The sequence below is a fragment of the Xyrauchen texanus genome, chromosome 10, assembly GCF_025860055.1.
Source record: "Xyrauchen texanus isolate HMW12.3.18 chromosome 10, RBS_HiC_50CHRs, whole genome shotgun sequence".
Classification (NCBI taxonomy): Eukaryota; Metazoa; Chordata; class Actinopteri; order Cypriniformes; family Catostomidae; genus Xyrauchen; species Xyrauchen texanus.
In genome coordinates this window covers 42,389,615-42,410,459 of record NC_068285.1, presented here as the reverse complement: position 1 = coordinate 42,410,459, position 20,845 = coordinate 42,389,615, and the positions used below count along the sequence as shown (strand labels likewise).

General features: G+C 39.9%; 1 protein-coding gene across 2 annotated transcripts; it reads right to left on the bottom strand.

Moving 5' to 3' along the window:
* Positions 1–4,584: 4,584 nt before the first annotated feature.
* Positions 4,585–17,458, bottom strand: LOC127650619 (terminal nucleotidyltransferase 5A-like). 2 transcript variants are annotated; one of them, XM_052136141.1, is made up of 3 exons: positions 17,399–17,458; positions 17,095–17,305; positions 4,585–6,261 (listed from the first exon to the last, which is right to left on the bottom strand). In XM_052136141.1, the coding sequence occupies exons 2-3, from the start codon at positions 17,248–17,250 to the stop codon at positions 5,236–5,238; spliced, it is 1,182 nt and encodes a 393-aa protein (XP_051992101.1). In that variant the 5' UTR covers positions 17,251–17,305; positions 17,399–17,458; the 3' UTR covers positions 4,585–5,235. The 2 variants fall into 2 exon arrangements, with proteins under 2 accessions (XP_051992101.1, XP_051992100.1); XM_052136140.1 differs by having other exon boundaries at positions 4,586–6,261; positions 17,095–17,452.
* Between the last annotated feature and the right edge of the window lie 3,387 nt (positions 17,459–20,845).

Here is a 20,845-nt window from a genome sequence, read left to right as displayed (position 1 = left end):
TAAAATTATGCACAGATATAATTTCTTTGTAAAAATGAACATAGTTGGGAAGAGCAAGTGAAGAAGCCTGGTTGTGACACCAGCATACCAGCATCTATAACACAACACACTATATCCATTCTTTAAAGGGTTTCCTCTCTTCTGCCGTCATACTGTGAATGAAAATACAAATTACTCTTTTGTTTTGTTTATTCATATGTATTCAAATATCTTTAACATATCAATTTTGATGCCAAATCTTGCATGATTGTTTTATTTTATTTATTTATTTGACCTCTGACAGATATTAACCAGATGGCTTGATGCGACTCTGATTTTATCAACTCTAATTTTCACTGCTTGTAGAAAATAAATAAAGAAATAAATAACAACAGCAGTCAGCATGTAAACAATATTCTGAACAGCAGAACACATGGCCGGCCGCCCATTGCAGTCTTGCCACAGCAAACAGCTCCCTTGAGGAACATTCTGGAAATCATTTAGTTAAATATTAAATATTTGGATTGAAAAAAAACTACAACCAATAATTTCAGAATCAGTTATCAGACTTCTGTTACAGCCGGTTACATGAATGTCTGTCTAAATCTGACATCAAACAGACAGAAAGATACAGTATATGCATGCTTCCCATGAGTCTTAAATTAATATAACAGGATGAAAGATGTCACACTCGACTGGTGGAAGCGCCCCACTAGCCATACTGTTTCTCCAAGTGGTTTTTAATGTTTGTCTATTAATTTAATTTCCATATTAAATAACTCAGACTGCGTTATAAGAGTGAGTCAAGAAGTCATGGCATTTCTGCCCAGAAATCCTTAATTTAAGAAATAATATTTTCTGTCTTCCCCTAATTTATGTTTCTATGGCACTCCCAAATTCTCTTAAGGATGAAACTAGGATGGACTTTCTGAATTTATTAATGTGGTGCTGCTTTTCCTGCCTCACGTTGGAAACAAAAATCACAAATGAGATCTTTGGATGCTCGCCGACTACGTTGAGGTCGTTCCCCAGTCTATGCCTGTACTCTCTACCACGGGAGTCACTTCGCAGTCATCCATGGTTCTTAGCCCCGAGCTTTCCACAGCCTTATCCCTCGATCCTCTCATGACTCTTCCTTCCATGTCTCCGCCCCTCAAGCCTTCCAAGGATCTGGCTTTACTGGCTCTGCCCCTTGAGCCTCCCTTGGCTCTACCTACAATGGCTCTCTCACAGCTCTGCCTTCCATGGCCTCCACCTACATCCGTCGAGCCTCTCCCAGCTCCTCCTGCCTCCTTCGAACCTCTCCCGAGGCTCGGCTCCACCTGCCTCCATCGAGCCTCTCCTTGCTCTGCCCTCTGTGTCTCCTACTGCTCCACCCCCAAACCCTCCAATTCTCCTGTGGCTCCGCCAGCTCCTTCTCCAGTTCCTCCTTTTGAGACCCAAATCCTCCATCCTCCTGTAGTTCCATCTCTGGACCCATCTCCGGTTCCAACATCAAGACCTCAAGTCCCTGCTCTGTTGTTGCCTCCTGACCCAGTCCTTGTCCTGTCACAGTTATTCACCTTTCTGTTCTGTGGACTCTTATTTTGACATGGTTTTAGCATAATGCATTTCCATCATCACTGCAATCTGTTCTCAATCTTCAGCTCCTGTGTATAAATACCCTCCTGTTTTATTAATTCCTTGTCAGTTCTTGTATTGTTATAGTGTTATTTGGTTTGTTAGCATTATATATTGTTCCACTCTAGCGAGTTTCCTTGATTATAATCTGATATTGGTTCCTCTCCAGTGTAAAGACTTGAAAGATACTCCTGCATGTCCTCTCTTCCTCTCCACTAACCAAACGTTACACTAAGTGTTTGATCTACTTTTCTTTCATAATATGGGCCTCAATAGTAAAAACAAAATTATGGAAAAAAAATTGTAATATCATTTTAGGTATGTTGATTAGAGGTATGTTGATTTATTACTTTCCACAGCAATGGAAAGAAATAAAAAAGGGTTTTTATTTATTTAAATATTTGATGTTTAAATTAGTGGGGGGGGGGGGTGTGTTTATGCCAGAATACTAAAAAAAAAGCAATGAAGAATCCCGTTTAAACATTTTATTACACAAATATTAGCATAGTAGCCTTTACACTACATAGAATTTTCATAGAATTGTCTCCTCGCTAACTTAAATTATACTAAATAACTAAATTTAACATGAATGCCGAGTAAATACTATAAATGTCTATATAGTTTAATAATGGATTATATTAAAAATAGCATCACATAAAAACTTTTCATATAACAACTGCAATATGTTCTATACTGGCTGCATGTGACATCACTGGCGAGATATATTCAGTACTGTTGTACAATGTTGTCTCTAGGCAACAAAAACATTTAAGCAATTCATCATAGCATAAAAATTATATTTTTAACTTAATTTTTAAATAAAATTAATTAAATTAATTTTAATTATATTTAAGTAAACTTCATATAAATATATATAATTTTTTTATCTTCAAAAATCAAGGAAATTGTATTTTCTATAGACAGCTCTTCAGATGCTGCTCCTGTGAAAAAAAGAGCTTAGAAATCTTAAACATGTCTCTTCTGGAGTTTCAGAGATCTCAGCAATGTCTCAAACTGTCTGCAATCAAAAGTCAGAGATTTTAATATCAATAAAATATGAGTCGAGTTGACTCATACCCAATAGTATCTTGTTGATACAAGATACTATTGGGTATCTTGAAATATAATTCTGATACCCAATAAGTGTCCTGGGCTTTTAAAGAGCAACCTCTGAACAATGCAATTCCTTCAAACTGCTTTAATGACACTGAACATAAGATATTTCAAGATATTTTTTGTGTAAAAGAATACCAAAGCCATGGATATCCATTCTGAGCTAAACACGTGGGTCAGACTCTGAAAACACAGTTTGAGAACAGCCCCTGGCACAGTGACTTATTTAACACTCATTTATGGGGGGGTTGTTCTAATTTATTATTTTGATAAAATTTAACTAACCTTGATAAAATTGCAGTCTGATCATAAAAGTGCTCTCTAAGCAAAGGTTAGTGGTGAGTTTAACAACTCACTGAGCATGTGCAACAGCATCAGCGGTCATCCATGAACCAGCACATTTTAGGTAAGTATAACTGATCGTGTCTTATTCAATAAAATCTCTATATGCAAATTCCTTACCTGCGGTGCAGAATGCGGTCAACTCTACAGACGTAAAAAATATTATAACAGCAGTGGTAACGGAAGTGGTTTACCCTCTTTGAACTGTTCATGGCACCCCTGACAGTAAGTACCAGGTCGGTTCTTGAATGATGGCCTGTAGCACATACACAAAGTACAACAATATGTGGAAAGTAGGGATACCACTTATTTTCTTTTCAATCCGATCCCATTAATTTGAAGTCCAATATTGTCGATACCGATACCAACAACGATACTTCTATAAAAAAAATAAATAAAAAAAATTGGATTTCTTGGGGGGGGGAAATGGGCCATTTAAATATAATTTCTAGTCATAATTCATGTAATTATTACAAAACCTAAAAAAATAACCATGGTTTCACTACAGTAACTATAATTTAACCATGGTATTTAGTTAAACCATAGTTACCACACAATTAACCATGGTTACTACAACAATATGACTGTAGTATAACCATGGTTTCAGGCCTAACAAAACAAAAAAAACATGGTTACTACAATATTAACTTAGTAAAACCATAGTTAACTATTTATTATTATTATTTAATAACAACAATTACACTCAAACTCACAAGAAATGTCACCTTTAGATATGTTGTTATTTTAGTGTGAATTTACTCCAGAAGCTGTTTCTCTGATTTTCTCTCATTACCGCTACAAGGCACTAATCCCTCTTATTTGAACGAGTCTTGTGACGGAACAAGCCCTTGTCTGCTTGTGTTTTTCAGCATGCATGTTAAGATGAGCGGAATCAGAAATAGTTCCCATCCTGCACAAGTATTTGCTAATACAGCCTAATCCATTTTATTTCACATTGAAGCTTATGATTATTGATCATGTTCATGGTAACCAAATAATAATATCCCTAGATTAAATTAAAAAAAATGTAATCAATATTTTTGATACAACATCAGTATCGGAAGTATTAATACTTTAGGATCGATCCGCCCATCCCTAGTGGAGGGTGTTTCTGAACTGCCTATTCAGCAAGCCCATTCACTTCTCTCCTGACAGCTGTTCATCAGCTGTGTCCTAAGCTACAATGGGAACAACATGGCCAACAGTGGCACATGCTATCTGAGCTGAAATCCTAAATATCTAATAGACATTCAAAGTAAACAGAAGAAGAAAAAAAAACTGATTTTGAGACACCAGACAAAAAGATTCTATTTGGTGAATGATTTAAAAACATGTTTGGGTCAAATTTCTCATTCCTCAAAAGTTCTTACTGTAATGTGGCAGATTATGGAATTACCGTGAAGGAAAGAGAGAACTCATGTTTCAGCTATTCTTTGCTCCACAAGCCATAAAATTACCACTATTACCACTCTTATTCCCCCTCTTTCCTTCAGCCCCTTTATATTTTCTTCCTCTGTGATATGAACTATTTAAACATAACAAACCCTGAAGTCATCAACCTCGTTTAAACACCAACATTGGGGGTGCTCAGACACTGAAATTAAAAAAACTGTACCAAACAGAATCCAAGAGAATGAGGAATTTAAGCATTTTTAATTTACATACATTTGGGTTTGTGGTTGTTTTCAGGCACTTGAAGACACAGAAGGAACATACCACTTAAACTGCTACATATAAAGTCTTTGGTCCTCAGTTTCTAAAAAAAAAGGAAAGTAGGAAACCACAGTAAGAACTGAACAGTCTCCCCGTTATTTATTTTTATTTTTTCCCATAAATTCACAAAAGCTGTATGTAAAAACATTGCAATTGTAAAACATGAATGGGTTACACATGAACTTAGAGTAGAGAAGTGATTTAGACATTTTCCTGTGTCCATTGTCCGTCCATAACTTTTCATCTGTTTTGGCTAAAATCCTTTCAAAAATCATAATCAAGTGTCTGAAAGGACTTAAGATAGATTGGTACATTTTTCAGTACAGCAGTTATTTTAACTGGAGTAGATAGTGATGTTGGAATCACCCAGGAAAGTCACAGTCAAAAGTTCAACCCAATCAGTCCACCCAAATGCCATCTGACGGCTACAAATATTTTCCCCAGCAGAATTTTTGGTCCCTTCCTGGCTCAGCTACAAGGCAGCCATGTCTGATAGAAGCTGTTACAGGTGGAAATGGGTGAATGAACGTGTGCTACATAGTAGTTGCTGAAGTTGACATCCCTGACATATGGTGCTGGTTGGTAGTAACATGTGACATTAGACAGTGCAGGAATTGCATTTTGTTCGGCCAACACATGTAGCGCCAGAGACGAGATGAGCGTGAGAGTCTGTCTCCGCTCATGGCCCATAAGACAAACAGTGCTTTCATCCACTACACGATGTAAAGTCACGAGGCAATCATATCGCTTGTGCTCCATGCCGTTAAAGTGGTTCTGCAGGTATGCCTCCAACTTCCGTCGCTGTTCATTGATGTCGGAGAAGTCGATGAAGAATCGTGAGCACATGTAGCGTTGGAGGGCCTTCATCTGCGTCTCGGAGACTGGACGGAAGCCCCTCACCAACAGGTGGCAGTATTTCAAGAGCCCACCTCCACGGATTTCTTCTGGACTGTGCGTTGCGATGATTTTGGCACGTAGGTGCCCCAGTGCTTCAGCAAAGTCTCCGTACATGCTTTCTCCTAGTATAGTGGGGTGGAAACTCTCAGACATTGGCGTCTCGGAGCAGCGGTCAAAAAGTAACAGTGAATCCAAGCCAATTTGAAAGGAGTCCACGCTGAACTCAAACTGCCGTCGCAAGGAGTCCACAAATTTTAGTTCTACATTTTTACCAGTGTTGTTGGTGAGAGATATGAGACTCCAGCGATCTGTGTCATTGCATACCTTCACAAGTTTCTGCACGTAGACTTCCTTCAACGTCAGGGCTGTAATGCGGTCGCGGTTCACGCCTGCTGGCAGGAACTCAAGGAGGCTGTCCAGGACCACGTCCTTCACCAGACAGAAGGTATTGTCATTGGTCAAACTCAAGCCGAAGATGAGGTCCAGGTCTTTGTAGCCCAGGCCAGTGTCCTGATGCAGAACATAACTGGCAGCCGAGCCGTTCAGCTTCACATCGCGCACCACCACACCTCGCTCCTCCAGCCGAGCCCGTACCACCTATACATGTTAGAGAAGTTAGAGAAACACAAGGAGACATTAATAAGGTTGAATGTGATCTATGCAGATTTGAAGTTTCTTAGGCAATGAAAGTTACAACAGGCTCTATGATTCAAGTACTTGAGACACCATTTGGGGTCCTTCGCATGCCACACTGGCGGATCCCTCAAGAAATCCTCTAGACACCCTTTAAAAGGAGCCTCAATTATCTTATCAATGTATTCAAGGAACATCAAGATGTATTTCAAGTGCCTCAAATCCTTTCTGAAGGGACCTTTGACAGTCCTAATTAGTTCTTTAGAGTTCTTACAGGGACTAAGATTTAGTTTCTCAGTGAACTGAAAGGGTGCCTGGAGGATCTTCAGAGGGTTACGCCTGTGTGGCAGCTGAGGAATCCCAGATGTTGCCTCAAATCTTTTCAATTTTTACAAAAGTTTTACAAACTCCTCAAGCTCCAATTTGACTGGATAGCTGCTATATAATTTCTGGGAGTTATGGTAGTCAGGTATTTATCAGTTAACCAGGAAACAAAGTCATGTTTACAAGGTATAATAGTCCTCCTACTGGATTTGCCTAATTCGGATACAAGTTATACACAGGACTAAAAGCCAGAAGATCAGCAAACATTTCTGAAAATACACAACCATCATAAACATATTCTGGTACACATGTACATTACCCTTTATTTGTGGAGTTATGTATGTGACATACAGTAACTGATCCTCACTATGTTTGGACGAATGGAAATTCTGACACAGTTTATACACATTTTCCACTAATTTGTTTGGTGTTGTTTGTACAGTCATTCATGGAGATGACTACACCACAATTTGAACAAGCTACTGTTATGTTTAACAAACTATGTTTTCTTGCTTTACCTGTCAGTCTTCCTGTCAAATTGGGCGGTTCTTGGCCAGAATAAGCTGCAGATTTGGCCAGATTTAAGCCATTAGTCTAAAGTCTAAGATTGTATAAGAGAAGGTGATGGGGGGGAAAAAAACTAATTAGAATATTTCTACTACTTGATGGTAGTTGGACACAATTCAAAATCGTCAAATTCCTGGTTTGATTCCCAGACAGTTCAGAATAACAAATCTAAGTTTAGAATACTGTAGAATAATTTAGAATGGCTTACAATAAATGTCAATGCCTGTATGCATAGGGATACAAGTCATGCCTCCTTTTAATTTTATCTGTAATACACTTCCACAAGCAAAAAGTATTACCCTTGAATGTTCTACCAGCCTAGATCCAAGGAAGAATAGGATCTCAATAAGTTTTAATAAAAGAAACTGGCCACTTTTCTTTTTCAGACTTATGCAGTGCAGTGCAATCCAAGTATGCTCCTTCACAGTCTTCTTAGAAAAAACAGACATCTCTCAGAGATTGAAACAGGTAATAAGTGAGATTGGCTTTTCCTGAAGCATGCAGATTATCCCTGCTCTTTGTTTAAAGGCTTCAGGCAGCTAATTTTTTGTCCCTCTATTACTCTATGTCTAAGTTGTCATCAAGTCATGGAAAACTTTCAAAATAACTGACAGCGCGGGAGGGCGAAAAACCCTAAACCCCCTGAATGGTCTTAAAGGTGAATTGTGTAGTTTCTGCACCACTAGATTTTTACATTTTCTGAAGGAAATGTGAGTGGATCCTGTTCGTTCAAAAATCAAACAGGATTTTAAAACAGGTGGTTGCCACGGCAATTGTAAATTTTTACTAAGGTTTTGAGTAGATTTCTATATGGTTGCTAGGGTGTTCTGCGTGGTTGCAAGGGCATGGCTATGCAGTTGCTAAGGTGTTCTGCGCAGTTTATAGTGCATTTATATGTGGTTGTTAGTGTGTTTTTGGTGGTTTGTATGATCTTCAGGGTGATTGTTGGGGTCTTCTTGGTTGTGGTGAGATGGCTGTTTAGTGAAAGAAGTCCATCCAATTAGTGAAAGAAGACCAGATATATACTTTACAAAAGCATGCAGAAATGAGAACTTGGTCAATGCACAGTCTGGTTAACCATACTTAACGTGCGCTCTTGCATTGCTGTGGTGGGAACATACCACTTATTTTGAAAGTTACGCGTGAGAGCTTGTATTGCATGTGCTGGAGATTTTGTGTGCACGCAAGGGTTCAAAACCCACGTGCGAGTTCTCTTTTTCCTTGTATGGCTTTTATCTATTGCGTGTGTGAGCGTCAATAATGCACATGGATTAATGGCATTGATTTGCCATCATAGCAAGAAGCATCTGCGTTCACATACTTGGGTAGAGAATGATTCAGCCTTAAGATATTCTGGTCTAAATCTAGCAAAAAATGTTTTTGAAAGACTCACAGAGTCAGAGTGTTTACAGTCAACCTATAAGTGGCTTAAGAATGGTCTTTGCACATTAAACTGTGATAGCAGTTTAGCTTTGGCTCTGCTTTAGCGATTCTGTGCCAATTTCTTTTTCTTGCTCTGATTTCAAGTCAAGTCAAGTGGTTTTTATTGTCGTTTCAACCATATAAAGTTAGTACAGTACACAGCAAAACGAGACAACGTTCCTCCAGGACCATGGTGCTACATAAAAACAACAAAGGACCAACATAGGACCACATGAGACTACACAACGAAATAAAATACCTATATAAAAAAACCTACATATACCTATATAAAGTGCACGTGCAAACATGTGCAAAAAGTACAGGACAGTACAACAAATTACTGACAATGAACAGGACAATAGACAGTGCAGCGCCGACCAGTACTCAGTAGTGCAAAAAGATGACAGTTTCTAAAAATGTAAACATAACATACTATGAGATAATGTTCTATGCACATAGCAGTTATTGAGGTAGCAGACAGTTATAAAGTGACAGTTATTAAAGTGCAACTCAGGACACGTGTGTGTCAAACCAGTCTCTGAGTATTGAGAAGTCTGATGGCTTGGGGGAAGAAGCTGTTACACAGTCTGGCCGTGAGGGTCCGAATGCTTCGGTACCTCTTGCCAGACGGGAGGAGGGTAAAGAGTTTGTGTGAGGGGTGTGTGGGGTCGTCCACAATGCTGGTTGCTTTGCGGATACAGTGTTTTTTGTAAATGTCTTTGATGGAGGGAAGAGAGACCCCAATGATCTTATCAGCTGTCCTCACTATCCTCTGCAGGGCTTTGCGGTCCGAAACGGTGCAAGTCCCAAACCAGGCAGTGATGCAGCTGCTCAGGATGCTCTCAATAGTCTCTCTATAGAATGTAGTGAGGATGGGGGTTGGGAGATGTGCTTTCCTCAGCCTTCGAAGAAAGTAGAGACGCTGCTGGGCTTTCTTGGTGATAGAGCTGGTGTTGAGGGACCAGGTGAGGTTCTCCGCCAGATGAACACCAAGGAATTTGGTGCTCTTGACGATCTCCACAGAGGAGCCGTCGATGTTCAGCGGAGTGTGTTCACCTTGTGCTCTCCTAAAGTCAACAACCATCTCTTTTGTTTTGTCGACATTCAGGGACAGGTTGTTGGCTCTACACCAGTTCGTCAGCCGCTGCACCTCCTCTCTGTATGCTGACTCGTTGTTCTTGCTGATGAGACCCACCACGGTCGTGTCATCGGCGAACTTGATGATGTGATTCGAGCTGTGCATTGCTGCACAGTCGTGAGTCAGCAGAGTGAACAGCAGTGGACTGAGCACACAGCCCTGGGGGCCCCAGTGCTCAGTGTGGTGGTGGTGGAGATGCTGTTCCCGATCCGGACTGACTGAGGTCTCCCAGTCAGGAAGTCCAGGATCCAGTTGCAGAGGGAGGTGTCCAGGCCCAGCAGGTTCAGCTTTCCAATCAGGTGCTGGGGAATGATTGTGTTGAATGCTGAGCTGAAATCTATGAACAGCATTCGAACGTATGAGTCCTTATTGTCTAGGTGGGTGAGGGCCAGATGGAGGGTTGTGGTGATGGCATCGTCCGTTGAACGGTTTGAACGATACGCAAACTGCAGTGGGTCTAGTGAGGGGGCAGCTGGGTCTTAATCTGCCTCATGACGAGCCTCTCGAAGCACTTCATGATGATGGGTGTAAGTCGCGACGGGACGGTAGTCGTTGAGGCAGGACACTGAAGACTTCTTTGGCGTGGGGATGATGGTGGTGGCCTTGAAGCACGTTGGAATGACGGCGCTGCTCAGAGAGATGTTGAAGATGTCGGTAAGAACATCTGCTAGCTGGTCTGCACATCCTCTGAGCACTCTGCCAGGAATGTTGTCTGGTCCAGCAGCCTTCCGTGGGTTGACTCTACGTAGAGTTTTCCGCACATCTGCCGTGGTAAGACAGAGCACCTGGTCGTTGGGAGGAGGGGTGGACTTCCTCGCCATCACGTCGTTCTGCACTTCAAACCGAGTGTAGAAGTCGTTCAGCGCATCTGGAAGGGAGGCATCTTTGTCACAGGCAACTGATGTTGTCCTGTAGTTGGTGATGGCCTGGATGCCCTGTCACATGCGCCGCGTGTCACCGCTGTCCTGGAAGTGACTGTGGATTCTCTGGGCGTGTGCGCGCTTTGCCTCTCTGGTTGCCCGTGACAGTTTGGCCCTAGCTGTTCTTAGGGCTGCCTTATCGCCTGCTCTGAAGGCGGAGTCTCGGGACCTCAGCAGCGTGCGCACCTCCGCAGTCATCCACGGCTTCTGGTTGGAGCGTGTGGTGATGGTCTTGGAGAAAATGACATCATCAATGCACTTGCTGATGTAGCTGGTCACTGATGATGTGTATTCCTCCAAGTTGGTAGAATCGCCATATGTTGCAGCCTCCCTGAACATGTGCCAGTCAGTACACTCAAAACAGTCCTGAAGAGCAGAGATGGCTCCTGCTGGCCAGGTTTTCACCTGCTTCTGAAGCGGTTTTGTGCGTCTGACGAGCGGTCTGTATGCTGGAATTAACATAACAGAGATGTGGTCTGAGTAGCCGAGGTGGGGCGGGGCTCCGCCCGGCAGCGCCTGGGATGTTTGTGTAAACAAGATCAAGTGCGTTCAGCCCCTCTCGTTGCAAAGTCCACATACTGATGGAATTTAGGGAGCACTGTCTTGAGATTTGCATGGTTGAAATCTCCGGCGACAATAAACAGTCCGTCGGGGTGAGCGTTCTGCAGTTCGCTCATAGCCCCATACAGTTCACAGAGCGCTTCCTTAGCGTTAGCTTGGGGAATGTAAACTCCGGTTATGCAAACAGTGGTGAATTCCCGTGGTAGATAAAAAGGTCTGCATCTAACAGTCACAAGCTCCAACAGCGATGAACAGTAACTAGAGACTAGCATAGAGTTCTTGCACCATTCCGTGTTGATGTAAACACACAAGCCACCACCGCGAGTCTTACCGCAGAGAGCTGTATTTCTGTCGGCACGAAACGAGGCGAGCCCGTCTAGCTGAATGGCGGCATCCGAACTCTGTCGCTGAGCCACGTCTCCGTGAAAACAAAGACGCAGCAGTCTCTAAACTCACGCCTGCGTAGCCTGCTGGAGTCAGATATAGTCCAGTTTATTGTCCAGGGAGCAAACATTTGAGAGCAGGATAGACGGGAGAGCCGGCTGGCTAGGGTTTGTTTTTAGCCTAGCATGGACCCCCGCCCTCTTTCCGCTTCGCTCTCGACACCGCCTACGACGTCCTCTCCCCGCCACCGGCATCAGGCGACGCCGAGGGCTGGAGGCCTGGTCTCCGCAGCAAGCAGAGTACGCGTAGCGCCTCCTGCAGGTCATCATGCAGCTTGGTTTTTGCATGAGTCTTATATTTGAGTAGTGTCCGGCGATGGTAGACACGGTAGACACAAACACTGGTTGCTCCGATGTCCATGTGTTGCAAAAGTCGGGCTTTTTTAACAAAAATAGCACCATTGTGGATCCGGAGTGGCCGCTGCGTGCTACCGCGCCGCCATCTTGGATTTATGGAGTTGTACCATTTGCCGGTTATGCTCTACCCATCACACCACCAAAGTTTGGTAGCCTATTTGTCAACACAGTTACATAATCTCAGGAACTAAACGCCATTTCATCCCCAGATATCTGCCTGACCACTTCTGACAATCTGTCTAAAAATGACAATCTGAATGAGAAATTAGAAAAATCTACCTTTAAAATAGAGCACTGGAAAAGTACCTAGGATGAAAATCGACAAAGTGTTCTAGAACAAATTTTGATTTTCTGGGATACAGCAAAGGTTGGGACATAAAATTAAGCTTTCGGATCAGTTTCCACAGAAGAATTATGCATTTGAATGAGCATGAAATGGAGCTACCATGAAAAAAATTCCAGCATGAAGAATCAATTGGACACATTGGTAACTAAACCCTTCGGACAGATGGTGGTGAAAAAAAAAAAAAAAGACACTAAGGCCCAAGGCTGCTTCCTTTGACCTGGCATTAAAGACACAAAACACTGCTCTGACGGGTGCTGACAACGCCTTGGCGACACGCACCCTCACGTCCTGTTTTGTTTTCCATCTTGAGTTGGCTAAGCTGGATTTTGGTCTTTTAGGACGGTAGTAAGGGCAAATTCTCACACAGCGTTTTAACGGGTTCAGGCAGGTGAACAGTCCAGCAGAGCTCATCTTCATTGCTCCCTGGACACTTACTGCCACTCTGTGCCGACAGTCTTACTGTGACCTGCTAAATGCAAAGAGATAAATGAAGCACATAAAAGTCTTTGACACTGGACTGTGCTTAATTTTCATAAGGAATGGATAAAGGTATTGTGAAGGAACTAGGGATGCACCAATGTATCTGCTACCGATATTTATCGGCAAATTACTGACCAAATTAAAGCCATCAGCATATCGATAAAAAAACAATGGTTTATTTATCATTAATTAGCAACACACTTTACAAAACCTGTGCGAGTTTAAATGCACATTCCAGAAATAATAATAGCCACCATATGTAGAAGGGTTGGAACTCCAAAAGAACAATATTTCATTTTTATTCTTTTTAACTTTCATTAATGTGGAAAACCCGCCATAAAAAGACATGACAGTTGTGAAAGCGGCAATAAGCTACTGGCTACATGATAAGGGAAACCATCCAAATGCTTTAAAACCAGCAGATTTTGACTTCTGGGAAATCTGTATGATTTAATCATACATGATAAATTATTTAATCATTAATGCTGCATGATTGATTGAATTAAGACTGAAATCGAAATATGGCGGTTAAACTTTCCGTATAATTCTCCAACATAGTATGAATATGTAATGTTTTACCATATACAATACAGAACATGTGTAAAATGTTGTTCTGTTGTTTTGAACTGCAAAACAGAAGTGCAATATTTTAGAAGTACAATTGTTTTACATATCAGTCATCATAATAATCATTGTATCTTTTTCAGTAAATAAAACTTCAGCTGTATAGGCAACGAGCAGCTTATTCAAAGAACAAACCAACCCTTCAGCAGACAGCACAACACAAGGGCACCCTCTTGAGTTCAAAACACAGCTTGAGCATATCTGTCCCAACAAAGGTATCTCAAAATGTGTTCTTTTAAACTACGTTTAACTTGACACAGCGACCTAAAAATTGTATGTTTATGATGTGACGGAATGAGACGCAATGCAAATAATTCAATTAAAAGTGTTATTTTAAATTTAAACAGTCCTAGTTTTTTGTTCATATGTTTTAGTGCATTCAATATAGCACAGGTTGAATATAATTTACAAATAACACCTTTTTGTTTTTATAAGCATTTCCATACTGTCCCAACTTTTTCAGAATTGGGGTTGTACTTTGATTTTAAAAGAACCTGCTGAGTGACATGAATCTAAAACCTCCTGAGCCATAAAGACAGTTTATATGTATGCCTTACATTTAATTTCTTAACCCATCATCCAAATACGTTCATTTCTACAGAGTAATGATATGAACAATTTTAGTCAGGATTTAGGCCTCATCACAGTACAGAGACTGCACTTATCAGAGTTACAAATGACTTGCTCTTATCATCTGATCACGGCTGTATTTCTTTTCCTAGTGCATTTAGATCTTAGTGCTGAATTTGACACGATAGATCACAACATGTTCTTGAATAGGCTAGAGAATTATGTTGGCATTTGTGGAGTTGCATTAGCATGGTTTAGGTCCTATTTAGCAGACCGCTACCACTTTGTCTATATAAATGAGGAATTGTCAAGCCAAACAAAAGTAAAATATGGAGTGCCACAAGGATCAGTTTTAGGGCCTCTTCTTTTCTCCTTGTATATGCTTCCCCTCGGAGATATTATCAGGAATCGTGAAATAAGTTCCCACTTTTATGCCGACGATACCCAACTTTATATTTAGATTTCACAATTCTTCAAATTAGCTGAAAAAAAATTATGAAATAACAGATTGGATGGTCAGAAATTTCCTTCTCCTCAATTCCGACAAAACAGAGGTACTAATTATTGGACCAAAAACCTCAAAAATAAGCCGCTAAAATATAATTTGACTCTTGATGGATGTACTGTTACATCATCATCAACAGCGAAGAATTTGGGTGTTCTATTTGATACCAATCTGTCCTTTGAAAAGCAAATTACCAATGTTTGTAGAACAGCGTTCTTCTACCTAAGAAATATATTGCTAAATTATGACACATGCTCTCTGTTGCTGATGCGGAAAAACGAATTAATGCGTTCATGACCTCAAGACTAGATTATTGTAATGCATTACTGGGACGATGTCCAGCAAGATCAATAAATAAACTTAAATTGGTAAAAATTGCAGCAGCCAGTGTGCTAATGAGAACCAAGAAATATGATCACATTAGCCACATTTTATCATCGTTACATTGGCTACCTGTTAATTTTTTTATTAATTAAAAAATTCTGTTAACTACATACAAAGCTTTGAATGGTCTAGCTCTGCTGTACTTTAGCGACCTTCTACCACGCTATATTCCATCACGTTCATTAAGATCGCGAGATTCTGGCCTGTTAATAGTTCCTAGAATATCAAAATCCACAAAAGGAGGTAGATCCTTTTCCTATTTGGCTCCTAAACTATGGAATAGTCTCCCTAACACTGTTCGGGATGCAGACACACTCAGTCATCTATTTAGCCAGGCATACACCTAATTTACCCTCCAACCCACAATTAGGCTGCTTTAGTTAGTTCTGCCAGAACCAGAAACAATGATCATGATCTATAACTCTGCAATAAATTGAATGGCATTACCTGATCTTCTGTAAAGCTGCTTTAAAAGATGTGTGTTGTGAAAGGCGCTATACAAATAAAAATGACTTGACTTAGAAATTAATCTCTAACTCACATTAATTTATTTACCCCAGTTTACTGGTCTTAAGTGCAATTCAAGAGGTCTAAAAATACAATTTTGTAACTAAAAGAGTGTAATTTTTACAAAAGAGGGGCAGAGAATAAAAACATTGATTAAAGTTGAGATACTGATACTGCTTAAACCCCATTTGACTTCTCTGTGGCTTTCACATGTGCTATATCTTCCCACAAGCAGATGGTAGTGTAATGAGCACTGTCATTTGAAAGGTCAGTGATATCAACAGGGACAAGCCTATACAGCTGGGTAAAAATAACATATATCTTGTTACACGGTAAATGCAGTGAATTGGCTTACTTGCAATTTTTGAGGCTGTAAATAAAACAAGCTAAATGAAGGGTGATGTTCCATTCCTAATATAAATAAGCAGACACTGATACTTTTGTAATTCATTATCCAGTTAGAAATGTAATATGCATGCATGATGTTTGTTGTTTATTATTCTGACTGGACCGAGGTGCAAGTGTACATTTTGCATATAGAATAAAAACATGGAAAAGGCTTGAAACATTTCAACAAGCTATTGAGGCATTTCTTAGTGTTATTTATGGTTAGTTTCAGGTATCAGATAGCAAAGAGCGGGTTCAATATAAGTGAGTTTCTCTGGATGGTAAATAGATTTAAGTTAGTGAAATGATTACACAAGCACCTGCTGATAACTGCTGGAACTCAACATGGAAGAAAAGCTTCCACATAAAGTCTTTCCAGTAAGTCATGACTGACTTAAAAGCTTAAATGTTGAATGGCAGGAAAAACCCTCTGCTTGGCACCTCACAGTTACACTGACAAATAGCACTGAAATACCAGGCATAAAAGTTGAGCTGCTTAAAGGGTTAGTTCACCCAAAAATGAAAATGATCCCATAATTTACTCACCCTCAAGCCATCCTAGGTGTATATGACTTTCTTCTTTCAGTCAAATGCAATTGGAGTTATATTAAAAATATTTAAGCTTTAAAATGGGAATGAAAGGTACCTTCGATTTTTAAGCCCAAAAAAGTGCATCATCCATCAAAAAAAAGCATGTATTTGCTCCATAGGCTAAACATAGAAAAATTATGCCATCTTGTAGAATATATTTAAAAATAAAAAATGTTAATCCATCGCTCCAGAATGAAAGCATAATATCATATAATTCATGATTTTCTGCTTTAATGGCACTGGGATCAAATATTGCAGTTTGAATGGGTTTCAATGGGGAAATTTTTGTCCTGAAGGTCCTGAGTGTAACTATTTTGTGTACACAGTGTATTATAGATTTATGATAACAATGCCGTTGGCATTAACACAGCCAAAATGATCAGAAAAAACTAAAATGAAAAAGACAAAAACGTTCTGAAGGTTTAACAACAGGGTTAAATATTTATGAGAGGCATTGTTAGGCTAATCATAATAGTCCTATTGATAGCTAGGTGCCTAAAAATGTCGTCTTTTACTGTTAAATTCAATTAGTATAAGAAAATTTAATTTAGATAGAAGTTAGAAACTTCAATAGGAATCCAGCACATTTCTAAATCCGTTCCCTGTTTGAACATTAGACAAAAAAGAGGTTTCATAATAAGTGCATTGTAAATGTGAGGGAGCTCTTGTACCTGTATGATGTGCCGGGGTTGAACGGAGAGCGTGGGGAAGTTTCCTCGGCCGTGGATCGGGACACATTCGCCCAGGATGGAGTCCAGACGCTGCACTTGCTCCCATGACAAAACACAACAGCGACGGTTCTGCTCCGACACATCCGCGGAGGACATGGCGTGACTGGCCCGGGAAAAACACGAGTCTGCCTGCTGAATGGAAGCTGAATGCCTGATGTACAGTGAACACCGTTTCGGTATAAAACTGTGAACTTTAAAGGTTATTTTACCAAACAAATTAAAAAAATAAAATACAAATATTTACCGATGAACAAGAATAACTCAAGCGTATCTGTGTCGCACCACTCACGCCGGTCTACCCTTTATTCCCTGTGACTGGAGTAAACTTACAAATACATTTAAACATGATGTATTTGCATACTCCGCCCACACCATTTACGTCACAATCCCCGCTGCGATCATTGGCTGGAGGAGGCATGTGTATTGCAGTAGCATGTGTTTAGTTTATGGTAAACACAAACAAATAATGCTCATAGTTATTAAAAACGCGTTTTAAAGATAGATTTAATAATAATTTATAACAGTGAGGGGACAGCCTGAGGACAGAAGGCATTACAGATGAGCAGGTAAGTATTTCAATTTTCTGCAATGGAAATTGATATGATACATATTTTTAAAGGAACAGTTCCCCAAAAATGAAAATTCTCATCATTTACTATGATGTTTATAACGTTTTTAGAAGATTATCCATACAATGCAGATGCATGGTGATCAGACCTTTGTAGCTCCAAAAATCACACAAGGAAATATAAAAGTAATCCATTTGACTTAAGATTTTTTGCTTAAATAAATATTTTAGAAGCGATATAATAGGTGTGGGGGCCTTTTTTTTTTACTCTAAATCTCCACTTTCACTTTTGCTTTTAGGAGAGACTGGGGATGGTTGCAACAAATCTCATTCCTCCAATCAGAAACATGCTTGAGTGATGACACTCATCCTGCAAATGCTCAGTTATGCCCTGCCCCAAATGGCGCAATTCATGCGGACTTTCGGTCTCGTGGACTTAAATTGCGCGTGCTCGCTGAGTCTACGAGTTCGTAGGCCGTCCCATTTAGCATTTTAACGCTCTGAAGTGTGCTCAGCAGCGCCCCCTTTGTACCCTTGAAGCGGTCTTCCGCGAAGCCCGCATAGATCCAGGCTTCACGCACTTCAAGTACCCAGGAGTCCTTGCGAAAGGCCAATCAGACAACTGGTGTGAATAGCGCTTTCGCTCACGGACACAGACAATTGATAACATGGCTGAGAAGAAAATATTTAAGTGTAAGTATCATTATGGTTTTTATGACTGTGTACATTTTACCAGTTGTTACCTACAGTTTATACAAACATTATGGTCATCGACCAGTGGTTGATGTCTCAAACATAGTAATAGCGCGCTGAATAATAGGCTGATCGCATAACGATTCATTATATAGAACCGAATAGCAAGGCTTTACTGAGTCATATGTAAGTGAAGTATGGATATTTAAACCTGTAAATTAAAAACGACATAAAAAAAAACAAGGTACACATAAAAAATATAAAATACATATACATATATATATATATATGTATATAAAGAAAAAAGAAAATTAAACAGTAAATCAAATAATAATGACTTAATGCATTAACGACTTTTGACAAGTTATATGTTTATCTACAAAGTCAATAACATTTACTTGCTTACCCTTTCCTCCGTGCATAACATCAGCATTTGTATGCATGAAAAATAATCTTGTCTTCTACGACGTCGGAGCGTATAAATGTGATTTCTCTGCATGGCAAGCCATCTCGCAAACACAATAGTAAAAACAACAACAATAGGCAGCATATTTCCCCGAACCGAACCTGCAGCTCCTGTCCAACAATAACCACGCTTCACGATCGAGTCTGTCCCAAAAATACTTCTCAATGCGCCCTTGTGGACTTGCGCGAGGGGCCCTATAAGTCTGCACTACATGACGTCACCGAAGTGTGGACTCTGAGGAAGTCCACAAGTCCGGAGTGTGCCATTTGGGACAGGGCCTTAGACCCTCCCCCCACCAGGAAGACAGAAGACACTTCAATACCTGCTGACGCATTGAAATAAAAATAGTTTTGGAAGTATGAAAGTAATTTTTTTCATAAGCTGTATTTTTGTCATATTGTCCTGAACTTTTGTATGAATTGATCAAAACTTAGTTTGAATAATTGTTTTGTTGAATTTCTAATTGACATGGCATGTGTAAAGGTCAGTGTGTCTAGCTAGCACATGATGTTCTGTCATGGCTGACAGGGTTGGGGACGTTGCAATAAGTTGTTGCAGCCATATCAAAGCAGACCACACAACTGTATTTTTCAACATAAAAGTCATTGTGCTGTACATAAAAGTTCACCCACATACAAATTTGTATTGTTTTTGTTTTAAACAAAAAATAAAAATAAGATTGTTATAATGTATATGTTTATACATGCACAAGTCATTGTGAGGTACATAAAAATTGGAGTTAATAACGTAATAAAGTGATCATTTAATTATTATGTATTAACATAATCTTATTATTGTAATAGTCCATTAGCAAATAGTAAACCATTATTGTTTGTTATACAATTAATAAATCATCTTAAAGTGATGATTTGGGGTCCAGTATGCCAAGAGTACGGAAAAGGGTAACTAACTGAGGGGTTCTCCTCAATAAACAGTTGCAGTTTTGTACAAGAACTACATGTTTAATAAAAGTTGTTGCGTTTCTAAATTCTTCCATTCTAACTTGCTAGATTGAATAGCATTTGTAACATCTGCACATTGACTCAAAGTAGCCCTATGTTTTGCACATAAGCAAACAAAGTAATAACAAAAACAAACACATACAGGGCAGCTGTCTGTGATTCTCTCTCTCTCTCAAACTGTCGTCACAAGCCACCTTCATCCCTCGCGCGCTCCATCAGGCTGATTGGGGACTGGGCCGTATTTTAGAATATTGCTCTTTTTACACCTGTGAACTCGGCTGCCCGAAGCACCCTGGGAAAACACAACACTCGACCGTGCGAAAGTGACTGCTGATCTGCGCCTTAAATACAGCAGTGTAATGAAGGAGGTGACGGGACAAATTAAATATATGTACTCTATTCTGAAGAACAAGTCTGAATGAGTGGTGCACGCCATCTCCTTTTTTACAAAAGCTAACCAATTCTCATTGGACTTTTCTAACAAAATCAGAGGTGATTGGGGCTCTCAAGAGTGAACCCCTATTGTCACTACATCCACACAACATCGATTGATGGATTGATGGCTGACAGGGCCTATTGATGTTCATGATGTGAAAATAAAACTAACAAAATTTCCCAATGTCAGTACAAATTCAGATAGACTGATGGACATACGAACATACAGACAGACAGACAGACAGACAGACAGACAGACAGATAGATAAATAGATAGATAACCAGAGGGAAATTAAGTAATGGCAAAATTGGGAAAAGGCTCACACCTGGAATCGAGTTTTACAACCTGTTGCCATGACAATCTAATGCCACAAACCATTTAATCCCACAAAAACTACAAATTCAGCAACCTTACTGATCAAATAAGGAGGAATGAGTTCAAATTAATTTTTGCGGCAATCAGCATTATGCTGTCATATGAGCTTAACTATTACCTATTTACCAGGAATATTTGTTTTAAACATGTATATGGTATTTATTTTTTATTGGCCCCATGAGATGGGCGAA

Coding starts and splice junctions, on each gene's coding strand:
- LOC127650619 (XM_052136141.1), bottom strand. CDS start 17,250: ATGTCCTCCGCGGATGTGTCGGAGCAGAACCGTCGCTGTTGTGTTTTG. Junction 6,262..17,094: donor AACCCCGGCACATCATACAG/GTACAAGAGCTC, acceptor TAACATGTATAG/GTGGTACGGGCTCGGCTGGA.